Source organism: Quercus robur, chromosome 3 (assembly GCF_932294415.1).
Source record: "Quercus robur chromosome 3, dhQueRobu3.1, whole genome shotgun sequence".
NCBI classification, from domain to species: domain Eukaryota; kingdom Viridiplantae; phylum Streptophyta; class Magnoliopsida; order Fagales; family Fagaceae; genus Quercus; species Quercus robur.
The window spans coordinates 62,687,944-62,707,102 of NC_065536.1; the positions used below are offsets into that span (position 1 = coordinate 62,687,944).

A 19,159-nucleotide genomic window follows, 5' to 3' on the forward strand; every position below is an offset into this window, starting at 1 on the left:
GTTCATAGGCTAGCAACAAATTTTTTGAGATGTTTCTTCCCTTTATAAAAGCTGTTTGATTAGAGCTTACTGAGAAACCCAAGCAACCTTCGAGTCTATAGAAGGATTTTAGTAATACATTTGTAGACTACATTACAGCATTCAATTAGTCTAAAGTCAGCTATTGTTGAGGGATTTGGGACCTTAGGAACAAAGGCAATAGGGGTTGAGTTTACCTCAAAGGGAAGCTTTCTAGAATTGACAATAGGATGTAATGCCAGCCACCACATCAGGTTTGACAGTCTGCTAGACCTGCTTCAAAATTTTGTGCAATGAAGCCATCTGGTCCAGAGGCTCTATCATCTCCTGTGAAGAATAGAGCCTACTCAATTTCATAGTCAGTAGCCTCTGCTTATAGCCATGAACTCTGATTCTTAGTGATATAGCATTTCCAGTTCCAAGTAGTCCTTGGCAGAAATCCACTACTAACCGCTTAATTTGCTCTGCATCCTCCAATCTTTTTCTTTTATTATCCTGCAAAACTTTGATACAATTCTTTGATTGCTTAATTTTAAGAAGGTGATGAAAATATGGAATTGTTTGGATCACCCGGATTAAGCCATTTGTTCCCAATGGATGTCATACTACATATAAGCTTATTGTCACCTTTTGACAATTACAATAGTTCTCAAAATTACTATTATCTAGGTGATATATGTATACCGTATTATTTACTTACCAAACTAACAATAAATTTCCTTTTCTTCTTTTTTTCCCTCTCATTGATATTTATGATATGAATCCAAATTTTCTGTTCCACTTTTCTGCTCCACTCTATACTCCACCAATAAAAGCTTGTCATGTGTTAACATAATTAATTAAATACTATCATTATTGACTTATTAATATTATCATTATTAATTAATGGTAGTATTTAATTAATTAGGTGAATACGTGGCAAGTTTTTATTGGTGGAGTATAGAGTGGAGCACGAAAAGCGGGACAGAAAATTTGGACTCAATATTTACTACTTATGGTAGGTGATATCTAATCCTAAAATAAAAATAAAAATTTGCTTTTTGGCCCCCTAAAATAAAAATTTTAACACTTTAATCCTAAATTTTTTTAAAACATAGTTGAAATAAGCTTGAATTTAATTATTTTAGTGTTAGTTTCACAATAATTTTACAATAAAGGTTAAGTGACAAGTTGTAACTGGTTTTTATCTAGACACACAACGGACATCACTTTTTTACATACCTTTAGCAACTTGTCATCTAGATTTTGTTGTAGAAGTGTTGTGTCATTTTTAAAATTGCTCCTTCATTAAAATAATTAATTAATTAATTAAACTTCTTTTTGGAATTTGGCTTACTTTGCCATTGACAGATAAATGAAACTATTTTTTCTTGCACTTTCCTTCTTCTTTAGCAAAAAATTACACCACTTTTAACAACAACAAAAAAAAATAAAGAATTACACCCCTTGTACAACCAACCAATCTATATCTACATCTATGATTTTTTTCATCATTTTCTCTATCTCTCTTTCTCCTTTCTCTGTTTTCTTTCTTTCTAATCAAATAATTTGATAAGTGCTCTACAAATTTCCAAGTCCAAGAAATCTTTTTGTGCTTGCTCTATTTCCAAGAGAATAAGCACGTGCATAAAAAGTCATACACTTCAAAAGCAAAAACTTATATCAGTTATTATTTTTTTATTAGTTTCATGTTTGCTCTCAACCCTAATTTTGGGTGTGTTACAATTCTTCTTTATCATATGTTTTTATTTATTTGATATTACATATAAATATAATAAATTATTATTAATTTGACAAAAATGTATGTTCAGTTATTTAATTATATTTATTTATGCATTCAATGATGGTTGTCTTGCTGATCTTTAAACTATTAATAATTTTTTTAGACTATTGTAAAATATAGTTGTATTGTATACTAAATTGCATTTAGAATACTATTTTAGATTAATGTATTGAATATGAAAGTTGTATATACAAGAAAAAAATCATTTTTTTTACACCCCCAACAACAAATTCCTAATTCCAACACTTAGAACCCCTAGAAAAAGAAAGAAAAAAAAAATCTTGGAGCTGCCACTAATTGCAGCATATGAAAAATCAAAGATTAGGAAATACTAGATATATGGCCCTAAAGCTCAATGTGAGCAGCGCATATGAAAAGGTTAAGGGAGTTATGGATAAAATGGGCTTCAATGAAACGTAGGTGGCTCTTAGGAGAGAATTTATTACTTCTATATCATATTCAATTTTGGTCAATAGACAACCACGATGTTTTATAAAACCAACAAGAAGAATCCATCAAGAGACTCCCTCTCTTCCTATTTGTTCTTATTGTGTATGGAAGGGTTGCATGGGCTTGTTAGTAAAACTGATACAGATGGTGACATAAAGGGTGTATCAATTAGTCGTTAGGGCTCTAGATTGACTAACTTTTTTTTTTAAGATGATAGTCTACTATTTTACAGGGCTACCCCAAGTGATTGTTGAAAAATTCAAAACAGTCTATCTTCATATGAAATAGCCTCGAGAGAACAAATAAATCAAGAGAAGACTAATTTGTTTTAATAGTTCAACCCCTAACAAAAAGGAAAATGTTAATTAAAAATTTATTAGGAGTTCCGAATATAAAACAATTTGAGAGGTATTTAGGTCTTCCATCTCATGTGGGAAGGAATAAAAGGGAGAGTTTCACAAATATAAAAGAGTGAGTTTAGAGAAAGTTGCAAGGATGGAAAGAGAAGATCTTGTCACAAGTGAGGAGAGAGGTTTTAATAAAATCTGTTGTGCAGGCAATTCCAACTTTCACAATGAGTTCTTTTAAAGTCCCATTTAGCCTTTGTCAATATTTTAAAGGATTAATCCTAAAATTTTGGTGGGGCAACCTGGTGAGAGGAGAAAAACTCATTGAGTGAAGTGGGAAAATATTTGCAAATCTAAGATGCTTGGTGGTATGGGGTTCAGAGTTTGTCAATGTTCAGTGAGGCACTTTTAGCAAATCAAACATGGCGCCTACTTCCTAATCAGCAATTCTTGTTTTATAGAGTTTCAAATGAAAAAAATTTCCCAAATGGAACAGTAATGTAGGCAAAACAAGTCAAAAGGATCCTATGCTTAGAGGAGCGTTCTCAGAAGTAGAGAGATTATCAAAAGAGGAATATCTTGGCAAATTGGGAATGACAAATTAGTCCGCACATGGTCCATGGTAGCTGGCTCCCTTTGAAATCTCATCCAAAGGGAAACAAAGGTCATTTTTTTGATTGATTTGGTTTCTTGGTGCTGGTTGGTTGAAAAAATTGATGCCACCATTTTTATATTTTGAAACTACAATGATAAAACAAATGCCACTAAGCCTTATTTGGCAAAAGGATTCTTGGTTTGGCCATTAACCCAAAGTTTTGATTACTTGATGAAGAGGGTACAAGTTTTTGCAGGAGAAAAGAGAAAGCCAATATTCTTGAATAAAAATTAAGAATTTCTTAAAAATAAAAGTGGATATATATATATATAAAAAAAAAAAAAAAATTGAAGCACAATATTTATTGTTTCTACTTTTATATTGAGCCACATCAGCAATCACATCATCCACATATTTCAAACCATTTCTCTCTTATTTTTGGACAAAATTTAGCTACAAAATTAATAGTAGCCTAAGGCTACAACTTTACTTTATAAAATAAACATTATTACATATTTTGAAAATCTAACCATCAAATTGTATGTTCTTTACGCTCTTAATACATATGTAAAATTTTGTATTAATCGAATATTATTTACTATATGATTTATAAATAATTTTAAACTATAAAAACTTGCAATTTAAACAATTTATTGATGACATAACTATTGGTCTTTAATTTTCTAGAAAATTTTCAAGCATGGAAGATATAAAAAGAAAATGTAGTTCAATGATGGATTTATCAAAATTCACCTCCAATAGAAAGATATTGAGTAATGTTATAACTTAAAGCTATAACCAATTTTGTAGCTAAACTTTTCCCTTATTTTTTTACCCTTTCTTTTTTATTAATTTTTTACTTTACTGTTACATTTCCTCTAACCTTTCTCCCTCACTTTAACATTTTCATCTATTTACTGCTCTCAACCTTAATGCCACTCTTGCTCTATCCATTTGACTTCATTTTATTTTGGTTCTTCTTATCTTCGTTCTCTTACTATAAATTTTTTATTTTCTCTTGCACTCTATACATATTTTCCCCACACCAAAAATGTTATATCTCTCTCTCTCTCTCTCTCTCTCTCTCTCTCTCTCTCTCTCTCTCTCTCTCTCTCTCATAACTTTTGTTTGATTAATACTTAGTTATTTGGGAAGTTAAAATTTGAATTTATATCCTAATACAATCTTTGCTATGTATTTACATGTGCCTGTCAACAATTTGAGTAATATCAGTTGTAATTTTGTGATGAGTTTGATTATCATGATAATCTCTTTTAAGAGGTTGAGAATTTGGAATAATATATTTGAAACTTGTAAAGATTATTATTTTTTTTTTTAATTTTTTTTGAGAATGTGAAACTTGAAGAGTTTATTTGTACAGCAAAGAAAAAAGAAAAATATAATGCACTATAACATAATTTAGAAAAATATGGACCACTTCAAAAATGAATAATATCAATAAAACATATACAAAATAATAAAATGATATATTTGTACAAATGGATAGATGGAAAATAATTTTAGAAATTTTTTTTATTTTTTATTATCTTCCACAAACTTTAAAGAATAAATTATATATTATACCACAATTATAGAATAATTATCTATTTCAACGCATCACATAGATCTGTGACGACTAAACATAGATAATAATAAAAACATAAACATAAACATAACAACAACAATAATAAGGGCAAAAACTCAACATTTTTTCTCTTCTCATCCTATTTGCTTATATAAATGTTACATTTTTTTTTTTTTGGTATTGTTTATTAAAAAATAAGGTTTTATTTATTATTTTTTTTTTTTTTACTCAATGGAGGATCTCTAATTTAAATTTAAAATATTAAAAAATATATTTTAATTACCACTAACAAGAAAAGTAAAGTTTGTGAGAATCAATAATATAAATTATTACCAATTAAAATAGATATATAGATCTCAAACCAACTAGACCTCATCCCCTAAGCTAGATTCTTCTAAATGCTCGACTCGTATCTATTGTGTGTGTGTGTGTGTATATATATATATATATATATATATATCTGAACCATGGAATTAACATATACATATTCTCTTTATCAACCAAATTGGAGATTCAAGCATCCAAAATATTATTGCATACGTGTACCTTGTAACATTGGAATGCGCTAATATTTATTAACCATAAAGGAAATTCAGGCATTTAATACACTAACATACCAAGTACCACAAATTACTTTGTACCTCTAGAATATGCTAATATTTTTAGCTCTTTAAGTTTTAAATATATTATTCAAAATTCTCAACCTCTTAAAAGAAATTTTCATGATAATCAAAAACTCATCACAAAATTACACTTGATATTATTCAAATTGTTAATAGACACATGTAAATGCATAGTGAAGATTGTATTATGATATGTTATTTGGTTAATGAAGAAGGTATGTATATAATAATTCAATGATTCAAATATGGGTCAGACATCTAAAAAAATCTACTTTAAGGGGGTAAGTCCATTTGGTTTGAGAGAAAAATATATGTAGGATGTCATCCATAATTTCATTGACATTACTATTGCTCCATAATTTCTAGGAATAAAAATTACATAAGTACTCCAAAATTCTCAATAGCCTTGAATGACAACTTCTTGAGTGTTTTTATTTGATTTTCTATTCTATTTTTCTATGTTATATAGGCTTGAGTTATATTGTTTTGTAGAACAATAAAACTACTCTATATGGTGGTCTTGTAATTAAAAGTTTTGCTAATTTATGTACTTTGTATTTAACTTGTTAATTTATGTCTTCATCATGCATTCATCCAATCAAAATTGTAAATAAATAAACAAACATTAATATATGAGAATATAAAATTCAAAATAAACTTAGTAGATCTTCATCCTTTTTGTAGATGTGATTTTCTTAATAATACATTACTAAGCTTGCTCTATGTATTAAATTATATTATATCTATTATGGATATCATTTCATTTATGCTACACATAAATATAAATAATAAACAAAACATAAACATAACAAGAATAATAAGGGCATAAAATCAAAACACAATCTCATGATCCTATTAACTTATACAAATGTTATGTTTTTTTTTAATTAAAAAATATGGTCAAACTTTTATTTATATTTTATTTCCTTGATGGAGGGCTTCTAATTTAAATTTTAAAATATCACAAAAATAAACTTTTTACATACCACTAAATATCACAAAATGCAAATTACTAAATATGAATTAGTATCAACTAATTCCAAAAGAAAAAACATAGAAGCATTAACAAACATGGTGAGGCTACTTAAAAATCAACAATCCCTGTTTAGTAGAACTTTTAAAGAAAAATTTTTCTCAAATATAACGGTGATGGAGGCAAAGAAAGATGAGTTCAAAAGCATCCTATGCTTAGAGGAGCATTCTAAATGAGGCAAAAATGTTATCAAAGGGGAAAAACTTATTCACACACTTTGTTGTACACACATTTATTTAGGAATGACAAATTAGTCTGTATAAGCTATCTATATTTGTTATTTGAAAGTGGTTTAAATTTAGTATTTTATTTCTTAAAGAAACATAATGTATTTTACATTCAATTATTATATAAGATGGAATATTTTGTAAACAATATAATGTGTTGTTGAAATTTGTTCTAGTACTCTTTACAAACAATTCATTCTCCATACGTCTTGAATGACCTAAAAAAGAAATCAAATTAATATAACTAAATTCATCATCTATATTAGAAAAATAAAATAAAATACTTAAATAACATAAGAAAAATGTAATTATATCAAGAACTTACCTATATTGTGCTAAGAATGTGACATAATTGTCAATGAACAAAGTGGACCGAAATAGACCAAACTAGACCGAATAGACCAAAATAAACTATAAACCAAACTAGATAGAAATGAAGCAAAGTAGACTGAATGAACAAAAGTGGACCAAAATGGACCAAATGAACCAAAGTAGACTGAAATGGACCATAGTAAACCAAATAGACTGAAATGGACTGTAATAGACTAAATGGACCAAAATGGACTAAAGCGGACCAAAATAGACCAAAAATGGACCAAATAGACAAAAATAAACCTAGTTGGACAAAGATAAACCAAAATAGGCTGAAATAGACTGAAGTTGACCAAAATGCTATGATGATGTGGGTCAACTGAAGCGTGATAATAATAGATGTAAGGTTGAATTTTATCAACCATCTTGTTAGTTTTATTCCGTGCCAAATTTGCTTGTATTTTAGCAATTAGTAACCGTGTATTTAGGTGGGAATCATGTAAAGGTAGTGTGTGAGAGAGTGTGAAGAAATGCTCAAGATTGTGCAAAGAAGCAGGGACTCGCAACTAGATCTCGTGGGTGGCTCGCAGCTTGCAAGCCGCCAGAAAGTTGCACACGTGCCAAGCATGCCAGAAGCTGAAGAGTCGCGCCAGCAATTGCACTACAGGACAAAAGTCCCAGGCTGGCCAGGCCATTAGCTCACAACTTGAACTTGCGACTCAATCCAGTCACGAGGTCAAGTTGCCAGAACACCTTGTTTGGGAAAAACTGACTTTTCACATTTCTTCTCACCCTACTATATATTTACCCTTATACTCACGATATTGAGAGAGCTTCTAAAGAGAATTTTGAGAGAGAAAACCTAAAGAAAAACAAGATTGATTCATCCACAATCTTTACATAGAGACTCTTCAAATTCCTTTACTCTCTTCCCCTCTATTGTCAAATTCTTGAGAGGTACATTACCAAAACATTTTCTCACCATACCCATATCTGTGAGGAGGACATTTGGTGTTTGGGAAGCAGTTAAGAAGGGACCAATTTCATATTGGTAGATGCTATGGTCAAATAGCGGAATTTGGCAAGCTAAAGAAGAAATAGGTTCAGTGTAACCTCGTTGGAGTAGGAGCTTGGAGGGCTTAGGTACATTGGGTAGATTAGGCTTGGAAGGTCTTCTGCTGTTCATGTATCCCAACTACATTCTTTAGTGGATTGTTTACCGCTTGGAGGTCGGCGGAGAGGTTTTACGCCGAGGGTTTCGGTTTCTTCTTCGATAACACATCAAGTGTTGTCCTTGTGTTTGCATCTCTCTTCCCTTAATCTTTTCCATTTAATTTCTGCTGTAAATGTAATTTTATTTGGTTTAGATTGTTCATCAATTCTGTTTTAAGCTTATATTTATATTCCGCATATTAATTGTTTGACATTAAGCTTGAATTGGTAATTTGTAATTTGGGGGTCTAAACATTCATAGTGTTTTATACACTAATTGAACTTTCAATAGATACTACACTTCAAAAACATATACATAAATGAGCATAGCCAAGAGCCTTATAGCTCAACTGACACCACTCAATATATCTAACAAAGATGCTCATGATTTGAATCTCTCTTCCTAACTATCAAATTAAAAAGATATATTAATTATTTATTTATTTAATTTATTAAAAAAAAAAAAAAAAAAAGAAGCAAACAAACACACCAATATGAGCGTGCATGATCACTCAAAAACAAATGGTAAAAATTCCTTCGACTACAAGAGCACTCTCCATGGCTGATTTTTCCATGTGGACTCAATAGAAATGCTTTTTTTTTTTTCCTGAAATTGGACGAAGGCCAAAAAATATAGGAGGTTTTTACTCAATGTGACCTTTACAATGACTTATTAGCTGCCTGGGCTCTCTGTAAGTTCATTTCCACTGTATACACATTTGGCTTATCTTTACTAAAAACCATTATAATAATGAAGGTCAATGATCTCGCGTAAGCCTTTACCTGCTTCTTTATCCAATTAAAAAAAAAAAAAAAAAAACATAATCATGTAAACACATGGACCTGAGATCCCAAATGGGGGGTCAATCTTATCCATTTCCTTGTCAGCTTCCTCAACCACATATGAAAAGACCAAATAAAAAAAATTTGTTGACTGACCAATATGATGAAGATGATTGGAAGAAATTTCTCATATGAGCTCAATAATTAAGGCTTCACGGTCTAATAGAAAGCCAACTGAGAGAGAGGAATGGAGGAGAAGAAAGGTGAAGTTGTCCTGTTTAGAACATGGTCCAGCCCAATCTGCACTAGAGTTGAGATAGCCCTCAAACTAAAAGGCATATCCTATGAGTATGTGGAGGAAGATTTGACAAACAAAAGTGAGTTGTTCCTTAGCCTCAATCCAGTCCATAAGAAAGTACCTGTGCTTGTTCACAATGGGAAATCCATTGCTGAGTCCCTCGTTATCCTTGAATACATAGAAGAGTGCTGGAATACCACCCCAAAACTATTGCCTGAGGATCCTTACCAAAGGGCAAAACTACGCTTTTGGGCCAACTATTATGATCAAAAGGTGAGTTCTCTCTCTCTCAACTCTAGTGTTCTAGTACGCTAAACCCGATATGAACACGAGATATGTTCAAAATCGAGCAAGTATTGATCTTGTATCCTGTCCAGTGCACTAAAACATTGGACAGAAGCGCTTTGACTCTTGGTTAACTAATTCAATAAAAATTAAATTTAATTTAAAACAAAAACAAAAACAAAAAATTGTATCCCCCTATTTGTTGATTTGCTACTGCCAATTATGTAGCTTTTGTGTTCAAACACTAATAAAAGCATTTTGTGTCATCAGATTGTGCCAAGCTTCTACATCATCATCGTGTCCAAAGACAAGGAGAGAGAGAAAGCCATTGAAGACTTGAGCCAATTGCTTAAGGTGTTTGAAGAAGGTATTGAAAAGGATTTTCCAGGGCAGTCTCCATTCTTCAATGGCGAGATCCTAGGTTATCTTGGTATCGTTATTGGCTCACATGCATGCAACTACCAAGCTTTTGATGACGCCATTGGTGTGGTACTCATATCAGAAAAGAATCCAGAGTTTCTCTCGTGGATCAATGCTCTGAAGAACTGCCCTCTGATGAGGGAGACACTACCACCTCATGACAAATTGGTTGCCAAGTTGAGTGCTAGACTTAAGTCTACTTAAGTTTAATATTGAAGATGGTTGCACCTTTTAATTGTTTGGAATAAATCCTTGTCTCTTAGCCAAATAAAAAAAATTAAGTGTAAGCAGAACTATGATCCTACTGTTTGGTTTCTATAAAGGGTTGCCTATGTTTTTTGTTTCTACTGCATGTTCACTTCTTAACACTAGATTTGGCTCAAATGTAAACTAGAGCAAATGAAAAAGGTTGGCTAAAATGCCTTTTACACTTAAATTCGTGGTTGCATCTAAATCCACAGAGTTTGATGTATGTTTAATTGGAAGAAAACAACCTAGCTGACCAATATGGTAGGTGATATCTAATAAGGATAGTTAACTAATTGTAAGTTTAACTGAAAGAAAACAACCTAGGTGACCATTATATAGGTAATACTTAATAAGGAAAGTTAACTAGTTGTTAGATAATTTCTCATCACAACACTAGAAGATTGAAGATGAGACATGGAATTGTGTGGAAGGGTTCAAGCAAGCCCATGTATATTATCAAAATATGTTGGACATGTACTTGGAGCCTTTGTTTTAAGTCAAGTATAAACTGGACTCAAGCCCACTCCAAGACATTGCAATTCGAGTTTAATCATGGATAACTTTTGATTGTTAGCCCAGTTAAGGTGTAAGCCCAGTTTTTTTTTTTTTTTTTTCTTTTTCGTTTTTAGCTAATGTAATCCCCTCAATCTTTGTCCTACAAAAACTAGGTAATTATAAAAAGATATCATAGTCTGAACTGTTCAAAATATGTTGGGCATGTACTTGGAGCCTTTGTTTTAAGTCAAGGATAACCTGGATGCAAGCCCACTCCAAGACATTGCAATTTGAGTTTAATCATGGATAACTTTGGATTGTTAGCCAGTTAAGGTGTAAGCCTAGATTTTTTTTTTTTTTTTTTTTCTTTTTCATTTTTAGCGAGTGTAATCCCCTCAATCCTTGTCCTACACAAACTAGGTAATTATAAAAAGATATCATGGTCTAAACTGTTTAATAAGGACTCGGCTTAGATGCACTGGACCTATTAGGTTGATAACATATGGCTAAAAATGGACACATTTCACTATTGTGATAGGTCCAATGTAATTGAACATTAGACTCAAATTTTGCCCATCAGATAATAAACTAAAATCTAAGATCTCATGTAATACATAAACCTAAAAACCATTTTATCAATCATTTAATAATATGAGCATATAACAATCTTCTTTTGCTCTTTCTTAATTTCTTGTCACCCAAGATGACGAAGGCTGCTATGCCACTTTTCTTATCCCCTATTTGACTAATAAAATCTAGAACTAAATACAAATTCTTAGGACTTCTTCTCCAAGATTTTGTTCTAGGAACATCTAGTCCAACTCTAATAAAATTTTAAATCTTTCTATTGTCACCATTGACTATAGTGCTCTCTGACCCACCAAACACCACAATTGCAAAAGATCTCACAAAAGTAACTCTATAAATCAATGCCTCAAACAGCCATACATGCATTACACACCAATATTTAAGATACAAGACAGAGAGAGAGAGAGAGAGATCATAATGGAGAAGCAAAATGAAGTTGTTCTGTTTGGCACATGGGCCAGCGCCTTCTGCAAGAGAGTTGAGTTAGCCCTTAAAATCAAGGGCATACCTTATGAGTACGTAGAAGAAGATCTAACAAATAAGAGTGAGTCACTCCTCCACTACAACCCTGTACACAAGAAGGTACCTGTACTTGTTCACAATGGCAAACCCAATTCTGAGTCACTTGTAATCCTCGAATACATAGATGAGTGCTGGAATAACACACCAAAACTACTGCCAGAGGATCCTTACCAAAGGGCTAAAGTTCGCTTTTGGGTCAACTTTGTTGATCACCAGGTGGGTAGTACCTAATTACTTATGCTATTACTTTTTTTTATAAAAAATAATAAGTAGCACTAGAGTCTATATATTTGTCATTTAAAAAAAATTGTAAAATCATTTGTTTAAACTTCAATTTGTCCATATAGAAGTTTAGAACTATATATTAATAGACTTAACAAATAGGAAATTATCAACAAAAGAAAAAATTGTATCCCACCGCATGCCTAATTAATTATGATACCTTATCTAGGTATGAATATGGTGATAATAACTCTACTTTAAAAATAAAAAAATAAAAACAAACAAACAAACAAAAAATAAACAAATATCTAAAAAAAAAAGGGAAGTGAACGAAATTTATAAATAATATATATTCCAATCATTTTCCTCTTTCAACCCTCCTCCTCTCTGTTCCCTACCTCTCCTTCTGTTCCAAACATATTCTGAATAAGAATAAAAAGTCTCAAGTCCTCCTTAAAAGAAGAAAGTATTTCACATATCAAATATATGCATCATTTCTCACATAATGTGTAGGTCCTACTCCTACACACTTGTATAACTGTGGGATTTGCACGCAATAAGAGGATAAATGCACGTATATCATTACTCTGAAGGAGCCTAGCTTGTATAACTTCAACTATTATTTATTGAAAAATTGGGCTCTCTTTATGATTTTAAGTAAATGCTAATTACATGCACCCTGTTAGCAGATTATGGCAAGACTCTTACCCATCATCATGTCTAGAGGCGAAGAGAGAGAGAAAGCAATCAAAGAATTCAACGAGTTGCTAAAGGTGTTTGAAGAAGGAATCAAAAAGGATTTTCCAGAAGAATTTCCTTTCTTTGAACGCAAGTCCTTGGGATATCTTGATATTGTTGTGGGCTCTCATTTTTGCAACTACGAAGCTTTTCATGAGGTTGTTGCTGTGGTTTTTAGCCCTGAAAAGAACCCAGCAATTATGGCATGGTTGGAAGCTCTAAAAAACCATCCATTGATGAAGGAAATGCTCCCACCTCATGACAAGTTGGTTGCTGAGATGAGAGGAAAGTATTTGGGCCAATCTCCTTGAGTTTGATCCTTAGGCTAAAGGAAATCCTAAATATACTAGCTACTTAAATAAAAGGGTTATGAATATCCTATGGTGTTTATCGAATAATGGATATGTAAAAAAACCACTTCTTATTGTATAATTTTTTTTTAATGAATAAAAGACATTATTAACAAGTGAAAAAGTAAAACACTATAGAGGATCAAGCCTCAATCTTGATAACAAACTCAAAACAAGAGGGATAGCTACCCAAATCAAAAGAGCCAAAAACATTACACTTAAGAGACCATTTAGCTAAAGTATGAGCTGCTACATTTGCTAAATTCTTGACATCGGCATTTCATTGTTACGATATAGTTTAAGTTTTAACTATACGAGCTTGTGGTGTATTTCAATTGAAAGTTTAGTAATAATGACATTTTTTTTTTTTTGGTAGTACTCCATATCTGTCCCCCTCCCCTACTAAATACCTATATGAACGTGTGTGATCCAAAAATAAATAAACATTCCTAGTCAAGAGAACTCCATATGGCTGAGTGGAAATTGTGGAATCAGTTAATAGCTTGGACGAAGGCCTTGGTTTACTTCCACTGCATTCACATTAGATCTTGGCTCATCTTTACTACTATAACAATTGTAATGCTGAAGCCTATACATTTTTCCTGCTTCTTTATCTAATTATAAAAACTGTATAACACATGGATCCTAGATCTCTAATGGGTCAACCTCATCAATTTCCTGGTCAGCTTCCTCAACCAAATAGAAAAAACTAGTTGACCTAAAAGATAAAGATGATTGAAAGATATTTCTCATATGAACTCTTTAAATTAAGGCTTTTCAGAATCTAAAAGAAAGCCAACTGAGAGAGAGAGAATGGAGGAGAAGAAAGGTGAAGTTGTCCTGTTTGGAACATGGGCCAACGCATTCTGCACTAGAGTTGAGCTAGCCCTCAAACTAAAAGGCATACCCTATGAGTATGTAGAGAAAGATTTGACAAACAAAAGTGAGTTGTTCCTTAGCCTCAATCCAGTCCACAAGAAAGTACCTGTGCTTGTTCACAATGGGAAATCCATTGCTGAGTAACTCGTTATCCTCGAATACATAGAAGAGTGCTGGGACACTACCCCAAAACTATTGCCTGAGGATCCTTACCAAAGGGCGAAACTCTGCTTTTGGGCCAACTATTATGATCGAAAGGTGAGTTCTCTCTCTCAATTCTAATGCTCCAATGCACTACTCGCGATATGAACATGACATATGTTCAAAATCAATAGTCAAGTATTGATTTTATATCCAGTCCAGTGCACTAAAACATTGGACAAAAGCCTTGCCTCTTGGTTAACTAATTCAATAAAAATTAAATTAAATTTAAAAAAAAAAAAAAATTGTATCCTCCTCTCTGTTGATTTGCTATACTCATACCAATAATGTAGCTTTTGTGTGCAAACACTAACAAAATCATTTTGTGTCATCAGATTGTGCCAAGCTTCTACATCATCTTCGGGTCCGAAGACAAGGAAAGAGAGAGAGCCATTGAAGAGTCGAGCCAATTGCTTAAGGTGTTTGAAGAAGGTATCGAAAAGTATTTTCCAGGGCAGTCCCCATTCTTCAATGGGGAGATCCTAGGGTATCTTGGTGTCGTTATTGGCTCACTTGCATGCAACTACCAAGCTGTTGATGAGGCCATTGGTGTGGTACTCATATCAGAAAAGAACCAAAAGTTTCTCTCATGGGTCAATGCTTTGGAGAACTACCCTCTGTTGGAGGAAACACTACCACCTCATGACAAATTGGTAGCCAGGTTGAGTGTCTGGCTTAAGTTGTTAACGTGTATTAGGGTATGTGGGTTTTAGGCCCACCTTGTTTACTTGTATAGCACACTTACTTGTACTGCACATTCTGCCTCCTATATAAAGGCACTTATGTATATTTTATTACTTGAGAAATACAATACAATCATTCAGTATTTCTAACATGGTTCGCACTTTGGTTGACAACCTCAAGTTGGTCTCACATCCACCTTGAGTTTGAGGGGGGCTATTAACGTGTATTAGGTTATGTGGGCTTTAGGCCCACCTTGTTTACTTGTATAGCACATTTACTTGTACTGCACACTTTGCCTCCTATATAAAGGCACTTATGTATATTCTATTACTTGAGAAATACAATACAATCATTCAGTATTTCTAACATAAGTCTACTCAATTTTAATATTGAAGTTGAAAGAAAGGGTTATCATGCATTAAGCTCTGATTGAAGATGGTTGCACCTTTTAATTCTCTCTTAGCAAAATAAAAATTTTAAGTGTAAGCAGAAATATGATGCTACTGTTTGGTTTCTATAAAGGGTTGCCTGTGTGTTTTGTTTCTATTGTATACTTCTTAAAACTAGAGTTGGCTAAAATGTAAACTAGAGCAAATGAAAAAAAGTTGGCTAAAATGCGTTTTACACTCCAAATTTGTGGTTGCTTCTAAATCCACAAAGTTTGATGTATGTTTAATAGGAAGAAAACAAGCTAGCCGACCAATATGATAGGTGATATCTAATAAGGAAAGTTAACTAATTGTAAGTTTAACTGAAAGAAAACAACCTAGATGACCATTATATTGGTGATAATAAGGGAAGTTAACTAGTTAGAAAAATTCTCATCACAACACTAGAAGATTGAATATGAGACATGGAACAAAGGAAGGGTTCAAGCAAAACCATGTATATTGTCAAAATAAGTTGGGCATCTACTTGGGTCCTTTCTTTTAAGTCAAGTATAACCCAGGTGCAAGCCCACTCCAAGACATTGCAATTTGAGTTTAATCATGGATAACCTCGGATTATTAGCCCAGTTAAAGTGGAGGCCCAGATTTTTTTTTTTTTTTTTTCTTTCTTTTGTTTTTAGTGAGTGGAATTCCCACTATCATTGTCCTACACAAACTGGATAATTATATATAGAAAGATATCACGGTCCAATCGGTTGAATAAGGACTTAGTTTGAGTACACTAGACCAATTGGGTAAATGATATGTGGCCAAAAATAAACATGTGTCACCATTGTGATGGGTCTAATGCAACTGGACACTTGACTCAAGCTTTGCCCATTAAATAATAGATTAAAATCTAAGATCTTATGGAGTACCTAAACCTAAAAACTATTTGATCAATCCTTTAAGGATGCGGGCCAAAAGTGTTTGATACGAAACATGTAAGTCATTGTACATGTAACATAGTTCTTATGCTCTTTCTTAATTTCTTGTCACCCAAGAAGACAAAGGTTGCTATCATGCTAGACCAATTTTCTTATTCCATATTTTACCATTAAAATCTTGAAGTATGTACAAATTCTTTGACTTCTTCTCTAGTCCAACTCTAATAAAATTTCAAATCTTTCCATTATCACCATTGACTAAAGTGTTCTCTGACCCACCAAACACCACAATACAGTGCAAAAGATCTCATAAAAGGAACTCTATAAATCAATGCCTCAAACAGCCATACATGCAATTCTTGAAATATGAAATTTTCAACCACAAAAAAGAAAATTGTTACTTAAAAAATGTTGAAGCAAGATTTATTAAAGAATATAAATTTTGGGCAAGTTTGTAGGACCAAAAAAATGCCCTCCAAGATTAAAAAATTCAATTATAAGAACAAATAGTGCAAACAAAAAAAAATATATATATATATATATATATAAGGATGATATATATGAAAAAAAATACTAAATAAATCCCACACTCACATCACGTGCAAAAGATGTGGGGTTGTTTATGGCAGCCTAAGCTTACAGTCCACACCAAAAAGAAAAAAGAGATACATAGGCAGAGCATTTGCAAGAAGAAAAAAGAAAAGAAAAGAAGAGAGCGAAAAAAGAAAAGAAAAGGAGAGAGCAAGTGAAGAGGAGGAGCACGTACGCAGCAATAGGTTTATATATGAGATTTTATTAGTCCCTTTCTTCTCTAAATTTCTCTCTATACCTCTTCCTTAAAACTAAATTTTTGTTTGGTAAAACAAATAGAGTGAAGTTTCATGAGAAGTTCTTAACTCCATATATGAAACTTGAAGTTCTACCAATCAAACAAACAAATAAAGTTTTTGACTTTACTACTTTGAATCAAATTTATGGAATCCTTGATTCTACCATTATATGGAGTCCTTGATTTTACCAATTTAAAAATTGGAGTCTTCGACTCTCCTCCATTTAAACAAGTTGATGGAATCTTTGGCTCCACCATTATACTTAGTAATTCCACCAATTAAACAATTTGGAATTATTGATTCTACCCATTTAAAATAATACACTTAATGGAGTCCTTGACTCCTAAAATTATTTTAAATAAAGTGGGGTTTTTAATTCCTTCAAAATCCAATATGACTAATTCTTAAGATTCCTAATTCCTTAAACAAAATTGGAGTTTCCAGTTCACAAAATAAAAGGAACATAAAATTGATGTGAGGAAATTTTTCGATTCCCAATTTCTAAAACATGTTCATAAAATTAAAATTGCTTCAAAGGAGTTTTCTTTCCCTTAATTAAATTTGGAAACTTCAATCAAAATATCATTGCTTGTTAAAATTCCTACAAAGAAGCAAATGAAAGAAAGGGAAATTTACTCAGACATTCAATTTCTCAAAAAGAGAATCCTTGGTTCAAAATCCATAAAAACATGGGTCCTTGATTTATCTTTGAGATTAAAATAAATTATCTCACCCAAAACAAAATTAAGTCAATACTTAATTAAATACCAAGTCTTTGACTTAAACATCCATCATTAATATCGGAAAAATCATATTTGAGGATTTTAAATCTAAAACCTCAATTTAAGAACTACGAATTAGCTTCTTCCCCACCACCAAGGGTACATAAGCAACCTAAATAAATTATTAGGTGCAACCACAAATGAATAAAAACACATATTCCTCCAAACATAAAAATAAATAAACTTATGTACAAACGCAATGTGGTTTGAATCAAAAAATTTTTCCTTGAAACAAAAGATTGTAACTAAGAGATACGTTGTCTTAAATGGTCACAACTTTATGGAACTACGAAGCTTTTCATGAAGTTGTTGCTGTGGTTTTTAGCCCTGAAAAGAACCCAGCAATTTTGGTATGGTTGAAAGCTCTAAAAAACCATCCATTGATGAAGGAAATGCTCCCACCTAATGACAAGTTGGTTGCTGAGATGAGAGGAAAGTATTTGGGCCAATCTCTTTGAGGTTGATGCTTAGGCTAAAGAAAATCCAATCATATACTAGCTACTTAAATAAAAGCAGGGGCAATTGTACGTTATCTTCAAGGATTCAAATGAACCTCCTGACTTGGAAATTAAAAAATATTATATAAAAAAAAATTTATTAGTTTGATTTACATTTAAAAGTATTTTTCACCTTTGATCATAGCTCAATCCAAAATCAAGTAACAACACAGATCAGCCAATCCCAAAACCCAAAACAATACAAAATGCTATCACTTTCTCTCTTCGATTTGATTTCTAATCTCATTCTCATGAATCTCATCTCATCTTTTTTTTTTTAACTATCTAAATCAGTATCTCTCTTTATTATAAATTTATATTATATATGTGTGTAATATTGATTGTATACACTATTTATTTATTTTGTCATAATATTATTTGTGTGAATTGTAATGTGTGTGAATGTGTGTGTGTTATAAAAATAATATAACTTTATATAATTTATTAATTAGAAAATACAGAAAGTTTGTTACATGTGTGCATATTGTTAAAAAAAACAAATGATGTTTCAAATATTTGATTGGTTAAGTAGACACTTAGTATATTATTTATGTATAAATGAATGTGGCAATATGGATCAATAATTAATACAATGCCAATGGATTTAGTTTTGTCATTTAGTTTAAATATTTTTTATAAAAACAATGAAATATTTTTTATAAAAAAAATGATAAATAGGAAATAACAATTGAATAAAAATAAAAATGTTGTACAAACTTAAGAAAATAAAATGGTCACAGTTATCCATATTAATAATAAATAATGACAATTAATAATGAACTATCATATAACTATTTCAGAACATGAAAAGTCTTAAAAGGAAATTGTAAAACTTC

At 31.8% G+C, this 19,159-nt stretch overlaps 2 protein-coding genes across 3 annotated transcripts; both read left to right on the forward strand.

The window, feature by feature from the left end:
- Window positions 1–9,109: 9,109 nt before the first annotated feature.
- On the forward strand, window positions 9,110–14,943 carry LOC126718786 (glutathione S-transferase U10-like). Of its 2 annotated transcripts, none has more exons than XM_050421138.1 (2): window positions 9,110–9,539; window positions 14,551–14,943. In XM_050421138.1, exons 1-2 carry the CDS (start codon window positions 9,216–9,218, stop codon window positions 14,926–14,928), a joined length of 702 nt encoding a protein of 233 aa, XP_050277095.1. In that variant the 5' UTR covers window positions 9,110–9,215; the 3' UTR covers window positions 14,929–14,943. The 2 variants fall into 2 exon arrangements, with proteins under 2 accessions (XP_050277095.1, XP_050277096.1); XM_050421139.1 differs by lacking the exon at window positions 14,551–14,943 and adding an exon at window positions 9,822–10,318 and having other exon boundaries at window positions 9,116–9,539.
- Window positions 11,683–14,064, forward strand: LOC126718792 (glutathione S-transferase U10-like). Its single transcript, XM_050421145.1, has 2 exons — window positions 11,683–12,041; window positions 12,737–14,064. The coding sequence occupies exons 1-2, from the start codon at window positions 11,721–11,723 to the stop codon at window positions 13,094–13,096; spliced, it is 681 nt and encodes a 226-aa protein (XP_050277102.1). The 5' UTR covers window positions 11,683–11,720; the 3' UTR covers window positions 13,097–14,064.
- Window positions 14,944–19,159: the final 4,216 nt, after the last annotated feature.

Coding starts and splice junctions, on each gene's coding strand:
- LOC126718786 (XM_050421138.1), top strand. CDS start 9,216: ATGGAGGAGAAGAAAGGTGAAGTTGTCCTGTTTAGAACATGGTCCAGC. Junction 9,540..14,550: donor CCAACTATTATGATCAAAAG/GTGAGTTCTCTC, acceptor TTGTGTCATCAG/ATTGTGCCAAGCTTCTACAT.
- LOC126718792 (XM_050421145.1), top strand. CDS start 11,721: ATGGAGAAGCAAAATGAAGTTGTTCTGTTTGGCACATGGGCCAGCGCC. Junction 12,042..12,736: donor TCAACTTTGTTGATCACCAG/GTGGGTAGTACC, acceptor CCCTGTTAGCAG/ATTATGGCAAGACTCTTACC.